This window comes from Tupaia chinensis, unplaced genomic scaffold, assembly GCF_000334495.1.
Source record: "Tupaia chinensis unplaced genomic scaffold, TupChi_1.0 Scaffold000119_2, whole genome shotgun sequence".
NCBI lineage: Eukaryota > Metazoa > Chordata > Mammalia > Scandentia > Tupaiidae > Tupaia > Tupaia belangeri.
The window spans coordinates 598035-606896 of NW_006159586.1; the positions used below are offsets into that span (position 1 = coordinate 598035).

The 8862-nt window shown below is 45.0% G+C and overlaps 1 protein-coding gene across 2 annotated transcripts in view; it reads right to left on the reverse strand.

Annotated features, from left to right (window-relative positions):
* Positions 1 to 8862, reverse strand: part of ST8SIA5 (ST8 alpha-N-acetyl-neuraminide alpha-2,8-sialyltransferase 5) — a 66219-nt gene that overhangs the window by 32281 nt on the left and 25076 nt on the right. Inside the window, exon 2 of one of the 2 annotated variants that reach the window (XM_006144421.3) lies at positions 5174 to 5281. The exons of the other annotated variant lie outside the window; for it this stretch is intronic. Within the exon in view, the coding sequence (XP_006144483.1) occupies positions 5174 to 5281 (108 nt within the window). The remainder of the gene's footprint in view (positions 1 to 5173; positions 5282 to 8862) is intronic. 2 annotated transcript variants of the gene reach the window in all.

Consider the following 8862-nt stretch of genomic DNA (forward strand, 5'->3'; position numbering starts at 1 on the left):
GAATGCAGACCCTTTGCTGCCTGCACCTCCACAGCCACGTGGCCACCACCCCAAAATTCCACTCGGGCTAGCACAGAACCTGAGGGGCTCCTTTTTAAGATTCAGAATCCCTGGGAGCAGGCTGAGGAAAGCATTTTTCAGGATAACAAACAGAAAAGTACTAAACACAGTGCTAGTGGGGGCAGCAGGGAGAGGAAGACGCAAGATTAAAAGTGGGAAAGGGTCATAGATAGGAAAGGGGAAAATGAGAGACCCTAAAGACCATCTTGCCAGAGGCAACCCTGCAGCTTTGACAATACAGAAGGGAGTGTGTTCCGATGTGATCTACTTCCGTCAGAATAGCTTTTGTGTTACAGTCTAAGGGCCAGGAGCTGAGGGCAAGAAGAGCAGCCAGCAGAGGATTTGGAAAGGAAAGGCAGGAGGCCTCCCAGACTCAGATGATCTGTGCATGGTCCAGAAGAAGAATCCCTCCAACACCTCCCCTTAGTGCTAGGAAGCCACAGCAAATAGGGTATGTTTTAGCTCCACCATTCAGAAGTCACCTAGCCTTTCAGTGACTCCATTTCCCCCATCTTTAAAATGGGGGCAATGAGGTATGAGGCTGAGGGTTAAATGAGATAATACATGTAAGTGCCCAGCACAGTGCCTGGTACAGTCAGTCTGCAGTGCCCCCTGGCAAAGAGCATTGCCTTCGTGGTCCAGGCCAAGCCTCGCCCCTCCTGGAAGTGCCTCTGACTTTTACACTAAGCTCTTGGAGCACTTGCCATCTGTACCACACAATTTATGACCTAATTATACACTGTCTTGGGACAATTAGGGAACGATTCACTACAGCATAATAAAATGTTAAATTGGATTCAGCTGAGTTCCTTCCAGCTCTAAAATATGACAGTTTCAAACCCCACATCATATACGATTGCAGACATGCACAGACACATCTCGGCCCAGGCCCTCGGAACTCACTTGGCTTACTCTTCTACAGAGAGGGCTCTCTTGAGTTATTCACTCAGGACCTCTCTTTTTTCCTGTGGCTGGGCTACCCCCTCCCCCCACACACACACACACTTAGGAAGTCTGCACTTCAGCCTGGAAGCCCAGCAGTGCAGGGAGAAAGCTGGCCTAGCCACAGACAGCTGGAGTGGCAGTAGCCTGGGCCAGCCCTGCTCTAGACCCCAGAGAGAGGTGCTCCTCACTTTGCCTTTCCATACCCATCTCCTCTTGTCATCTCATTCCCATGGCAGGACCAAAAGGGACAAGATTGGTGTGGAGTCTGGATGCAGGGCCAATGAGGCCAGCCAGTCAGGCCACCCAGGAGCCAGACGACCCATGGGAGGTGGTCCAGCCTGACTCAAGGCAAGAGTCTCTGTGGGATTTGGGGAATGCTTAGCAAACATGTAATGGCTTGCATGCACTTCTTGGACAGTTCCCTCTGCATGCAATGATAGAACTGCCCTGTGAGCAGCCATATTCCACAGAAGGTAGAGCTAAGGAGGACTCAGGAGAGCTTGGACTGTCAAGGGAAGACTCTGAAGCAGAGATCGGGCAGGCAGTGGAGACTGGCAAGAGGTCAAGAATGTGGGTGTGAAGCAGGGTCCAGCTGGCAGGAATAAGTGAAACCCTCTGTGCTGTGGCTTTGGCCCAGGCTGAGAGGCAGCTCGCTGCCAGGACAGCCCCCAGGGGATTCCTGCCTCAGCATCTGAGGCTCAGGGGACTTTTCTTAGGCTCTCTTGAGGCTGCAGATACAATGCTGCCCACGCTAAGGGACTGAGACCACCAATCGCAGAGCAGGCAGCTGGATCAGGCCAGGGAAGGCACTGGGCTGGCCAGGGAAGACAAGTACTCTGCCCCACACTCTACAACCGCCCCTCTGAAAACTTTCATGTTCCACAGGGAGGTGTTTGGGAGGGTTTCCCAATCAGTTATTGCCAAAGTATATAATCTTCTCTCATTGCCTTGTCTCTTTTTCTACATCCTGCCTTGCCTATCCTCCAACTGTGAATCTCCTTTTCCCGTCCAGTGGCTCAGGACTCTCAGGCTACCCTATCTTCTCCTCTCAAGAGAAAATTCTCTGATGTTTCCAATCTGTGAATAAATTTTTTAATCTAAAGTGTTTCCCCTTTCTGGGAATAACGTCTCAAAGACAGTGCCAGGAAACAAGAAGGTGGAATCCAAAGAAATAAGTCTCTGAGGAAAGATTCAGGAACCCTGAAATCAAAGTTTGCTTTCTTACCAATAGCCTTTACTACTTGCCTGCAAATCCATTTTCTCATTCAATTCACATTTACTGAGCACCTACCATACTGCCGGTGCCATACTAGAAGCTGAGAACTCAAAGATGAAGAAGCACAATCACTGTCCAGCTAAGGGGATGGGGACACAAAACATATTTTGAACATGATGAGAACCATCTTCAAAGATCTTCCAATTTGTTCAAAGCACTTATTTAAACAGGAATATTTGCTGATGAAAAATTACTCCTGCCTGCTCATTAAAGCAGTTCCTCAAAGGAAGCTCATTGGATAATACTTTATAGACCGAGACTTGAACGTAATAAAGCTAGACGTCAGTGCATACTGAATAAGCCACACACTTTCCAAATCAGCCCACGCTTCCCCAGCCTGTATCCAATGAGAAGGTCTGACCACATCCTTTATGGACACTATCTGGCCTCAACTTTCTTTTTGGTCTTCTTTGGAGTTTTCCAGACTAGTCATTTGGACTGGCTCCTTTTCCTGTGGCTCCTGCTTAAGTATATAATATATGAGTCATTTGCTTTTTTGCCCCTCTTTATCTGCTGGTTATACTTGGTATCTCATAACTTCCTTTCCAACCCTGTTAATAATAAATGACGGCAAGTTGAACCACATTTCAACACACCACACAACTGTAGATAGCAAAGTATGGCAGGCACTGAATTATTCAATAAGTGAATAATACTACAAAGTGCATCCATATTCCAGACATGGAGAGCTGCTCATTGGGATGATGAGCATGGCATCCTAGTTAGGTCCTCCCCTAAGCCCTGCAGATCTTCTGCCAAGAGCTGTTCTACCCATTTTAAGGAAGACAGAAGCTGCTCAAATGTAAACTATCTTCCACATGTAGTTCTTTTTTCTTTTTAAAGAATTATGAATTTTATTCATCATCATCATCACTTTTTTTTAATTTGCTACAGGGTATATACACTCACCAGAGACAGACACAGAGGAAAAAAGGAAGAGAGAGTGAGGAAGCAAGTCACCAGGTCCAGGATTTGAACCACAGTTGGCCATGTGGGAGCTTAGCACCTTAACCACCACACCACCTCCTGGTCCCCCACATGCAGTTCTAATTACATTAACCATTATTTCCCACATGTGGGAATCATACATAATGCAGCCTTTCATAAATGTATACTTTAGGGGTATACACATTTCAACTAGACATTGAAATTTGAAATTAGAATTGTCCCAGAAAAATGTGGGCTGTATGGTCAGCCATTTAATCTGGAACTAGGAATTCTTGATCACATGGCAGCTCTCAAGAAGAAAGTCAACTCAGCTGGTAATGACATTGGACAAAGGGCACCTGGATTCTAAACCAAACTGATAGAAGCTGGTGGTGTCTCTGACCCTCAGGGATCCCAGCTGGTTTGAGTCATCAAAAGAATAGGAGAGGAAGAGGAAATTAAGGACAAGATAGATCAGAAAAAGGGGTAGGACAGAAAAGGCATGGAAGAGAGAAGAAAGAGGGAAAGAAAAAGAAAGGGACACCAAGAAAGGGTGACAAGACATACAGGAGAAAAAATGGGCAGAGTGAGAAAGGAAGAGAAGTTAGAGACAAAACTGCGGTAGCAGTCGCATCGTGCAATGGTTTCAGCCCCTGCCCAGGGATGCATACCAAAACCAGCTTCTCAGGCCCTGTCTTACTACTCGTCCAGTATTTTCTCACCAAAACCTCCCAATGAAGTACTGAGGCAGACACTTGGTGACTTACCTAGACCACCCCCAATCTGGAAGGGTGGGTTGCAGAGCAGACAAGTTAACAGAGAAGTTCACATTTAAAGGACGGCAATGGACCACTCATCCTTCCTGTAACATCCCAGAGGCCAAAAGGCTGGCCCAGGCTCCAGTTGCACATATATGGGAAGAACTGTGGTCCCCAGAAGGCAGCATAAGACACTCCAGTTCAGGTCAAGATGAAGGCATACAGCCATGCTAACACGCTTTTGTGGGCATTCACCCAACTGGTGTTTGATACTGGGGCAATATCTTTTCCAATGCATTGAACAAAAACATATATAGGGGGTCCCTGGAAAAACACATCACTTCCCCTCTTCAAGGCCAATGTAATGTTTGGGTGTCAAAAGTAGAAGCAATAAAAGCTCATGCCTCTTGCTCAGGGAAGTGAATCTGTAAGTTAGCCCATACTTAGAAATACAAAAGCTAAGGAACCAAACAACTTCATTGGCCCCTGGAAGTCCTCTCTAAGCAAAGAGAGCATCCTGTCCTGTCCTTCCCTCTAATGCCCTCTCTGCCATGAGTGTGCCCCTACTCGAGAACATTCCCACTTTGTCCATTCAATGAGTATTACTGAACATCTATTCCTGAGTGTACAGGGAGCCCATAGTTACTGATTCTAGCTCCAAACTCTATGACAAAGCAAGAGGAAATAACCATGTGGTCATACAAACAGCAAATCCAGTGCCATCATGATGAAAGAGGCCCTGCCCTAGCCAAGGGAATTCTCACCCATGAGCATGCAGAGACTGCCTGGACAGTGGGCTTAAGAAGGTCAGGGAACCTCCTGCCCAGCTCCCATCCTGATGCCACACACACTTGCGTGCACACACACACACACACACGCACCCCTACATATGCGTGTCAACTGATATATGTGATCCCCACAGCAGAGACACAGCTTTTTCTCCACCCTCAAATGGAGGCCTATCCCAGTCACCCCCCCACAACAGAAGCAACCACTTTGTTGTGGTTGGGTCCTCGTTCTTCACATCCATTCACCACCCATATTAAAACTGACGAGGTGGGATCTCAAAATGCAGTGAGTCTGGGCCACTGGAACAAGCCTGTTTCTCCTCTGAAGGCAGCATGAGGAGAAAGACAATGGGACAGGGCTATAGGGTCACTACAGGACAGGCTTCCCCACCTCCCTGGCCAGTCACTGGGGTCTGTACCTGGAGCTGGAGTCACTGCCGCTCTGCACTGCTTGGTCGTCCGTGATATTAAAGAGCCCCGTCCAATTGGCCAGCTGGTCACCACTCTGCCAACCAAACTGGAGGCCTCTGGCAAGAAAACGAGGCAGTCGGTACTTATGCTCAGTGGTTGAGTTAAGCCCGTCTACCAGAAAGCCACATTCTGTCATAATGCCCAAGTGACACATTGCTTTGATTGGGGACTGCAGGGACAATGGTGAAGACTCTAGCCACAGGGATGATAATAAACCATAGCCCTTCATGGTGTCTCTGTTCTTCTATGACCATTTTTATCTTTACCATTTGGGCTGGGAGTGTACATTTTTTACACAGGGAAACCAAGGCTAAGAGAGATTAAGGTCATAGAGCTCTTCTCCCACCGCTATGGTGTCATCCTCAATTCCCACCTTTATAGCTGTGAACCAGAAGGGCTCCAGCTCACCAGCACTTTGTTTTCCTGGGGGGGTGGGGGTGGGGAGCAGATATGCCACAGTGATTTTAAGGAAATCTACAGTCCTCCAGCACACAACAATACTACTCCTGGTTTAAGACAATACACTCGATGTGTGTTTATCTCCACTCCCTCCCTGGTTGAGCACTAGTGTCATACAATGATGCTCACCACGCAGAGCTTCCAAGGAACCTGCTAGTGACCAGTTGGCCCTTATGTGTGAAGGGTCATTAAAGACCACTGGCATGTGAGAAAAACCTTAACTTGAAAGTCAGAATTTTAAAAAAGAAAAATAAAAAAGGCATTTGAGGGAAAAACAAAATGCTTGATAGTAAATGGCTCTAAGCTAAGGGAATGGGACAGCAGATGGTTGCTGGAGTTGGGAACTGGCCCATCCACTAATGAGCTGAGAACCCTTAGTCAAGTCCCTGCAGCTCTCGAGGTCTCTGTTCCCATTTTTCAAGTGAAGAAAATGAGCTTGGCTTTCTCCAAAGTCCTTGACAGAAGGTATCACAGGGCTGGGCAGTCACCTCAGGAGTCCAGCCTGCTTCCCACCTGCATATGAGCCTGATTTCCGGGACTGAGTAGTCCCCTCAGGCTCTCCTCGCAGAGAGCTGCACACACGAGGGACCAAATTGGTGCTTTGCTGAGTGACTGCTCATTTCTTAGACTCTCCTGTCTCCATAGCAGAAGGGAAAGGAATAAGCACAACTTGCAGGACAGAGCCCAAGTCAAAGCAAAATGCCCATCCAGTTCTTAGTGCTTTCAGAAACCAGCAGTGCTCCAGTTTAGCTGATTCAATGGTTACTCATCTATTTACTCAGGTATTTATTTACAAAGTGGTTAAGTTTCATTTCAAAGAGATCAACGAGGTATGTCTTGGAGAGAATCTGGATTTGGTTTATTCAGAAGGGATACATTTGTTGAGCACCTGCTATAAACCAGGCTCTTTGCATACGTGGTCTCAGTTCCTACAAACAGCCTCATTCAGACAGTCTCATTACCTCCATTTACAGATGCTGAAAAATGCAGTTTAGAGAGGTTTAGTAACTTGTTCAAGATCGTAAGACTAACTAAAAATGACCAAGCTAAACTTTAAACCCAGGGATGTCAGACTCTAAAAGCCTTTTCCAGGCTATATAGTCCAAGAAAACAATAGCATTTCTGCCTGAAATTTTGCAAATTATTGGGTCATTGGAAACAATGTTTTTACATGCAAAAATGCATCCTGATTTTTTGAACAATCCAAAGCTGCTTCACAAGCATATTCAAATCAATTCTTAGCCCAGGAATTTGCTAGGAAACTCACAAGCTATTTGAAAATAATCTCACCAAGCCCATCCATGGTGCTGCCTGCTACTAAGACACTGTGCTTGGCTGATTGGGACCCTATGGGAGGCTCAATTCAATTCCCAGGTCAACCTAAAGGCCAGGCATGGTGATACATGCCTGTAATCCCAGTGACTCGGTGAAGCTGAGACAGGAGGATCACAACGTAGTGAAACCTTGTCTTAACACCCTCTTAAGTATGGTGAACAACTTTTTTCTTGGAATACATGAAGGGTCGTCTAGACACACTGTCACTCACTCACCATTGTGAGATCCCATGTCCTTCACATGACAGTCTCTCCTATGATTATAGAAGGCATTAATTAATTAATCCTTGAGCAAGAAGTATGACAACATGCAAATGTGCTCATTACAAATTAAGTGGAAAAAAAAAAAAAAACTCGGGCCGGCAGGTGGCGCGGTGTTTAAGGGCGCTGGACTCCCACATGGTCGATCGTGGTTTGAGTCCCAGACCTGGTGGCTTGCCTTCTTTCTCTCTCTCTCTCTCCCCCCATCTGTCCCTTTCTGGTCAAATTAAAATAAATAAATAAATAAGGTTAAATACAATAATTCTTGAAAGAAAAAAAAACTGGCTACAAAGAGATGTGTGTAGGAGTCTAATTTTGTAAGGTTTTATACCACAATCTGGTTATCTTTGTAGGTAGGATGAATGTTTATTCTTTTGCAACATTTAGTAATGTTTTCTGATTTATCTCAAAAACCCTGGCTGCATAAATTTTCAAAACTAATATGCTATATAATTTAAATTTCATTTCTGAGCTAAGTGTAAGGATTGTTCATTATGAACCAATGGAACCCCAAAGAGGAGGGTGTTTGGAGGTCCGGAGGAGGATAAAAAAGGAAAAAGAAGTTTTATCCACACATTCATTTATTCAACAAACATATATTGGGCATCTACTGTGTCAGCAACATCATAGTCACTGAGACAAAGATACAAAATAAACTTTTTAAAAAAAAAGTACCATAAAATTGAGATGATTAAACTAACACATGTGAAAATATCAACACATATGAAAATAACTTACCCACATTACAATACTAGCAAACAAAATGGGGCAAAATCTAGTGTCAAAAAGAGACACTTTCTCTGTATTTTTATATTTTATTCTAGTTTATGTATTTACTTTATTATGCTTTATTTATTTATTTATTTTACTTTATTACGTTATTTATTTTACTACTTTATTTTAGGCTTGTAACTGCCAGAGGGTACATACACTTGCCAGAGAGAGAAGAGACAGAGATTGGGGGAGAAAGCATCCCCTAATAGGATGTGATGGCACTGCACCCCTGCTGGGATTTTAGGCATGCATGCATATGTACCTGGCATGCTTTTCAAGCCTCAGGAGTCAGGATTTTAACTGTGGTTGTCCACCGTGTGGAATCCAGCACCCTTAACCACTAGGCTATGGGGCTAGACAATCTCATGTGTTTTAAAAGAAGGTAACTATCTGGAGTACATATAGCAGAATGTCAACATTGATCAACATTGTTTACTCCCAGCCATAGCTACATGAATGTTTGTTACACGGGGTCTTCAAAAAATTCATGGAAAACATCTATTATAAGAAAAACTAGCTTTTTTAAAAATTGCACTAAAACTCATATTTTAATTTCGTCTTCCATTAACTTTTTGAAGTCTCCTCATATAGCCTGTCTTTTCATATATAATTTTTTTAATCAAGTGTTTTAGGGCCAGATAGTGATAAAATGTGAAGCTCTGGCTAGCCAGTGACATGGTTGTTAAAGCAACTCGATTCTACATGGCTGATGGTACGGCTTGAAAAATATACAGGGAGCCGCGGGGGCTCACGCCCCCGGCGCGCGGCGGCGCCCCCCAACAGCAGAAGAACGCGGGGGCTCACGCCCC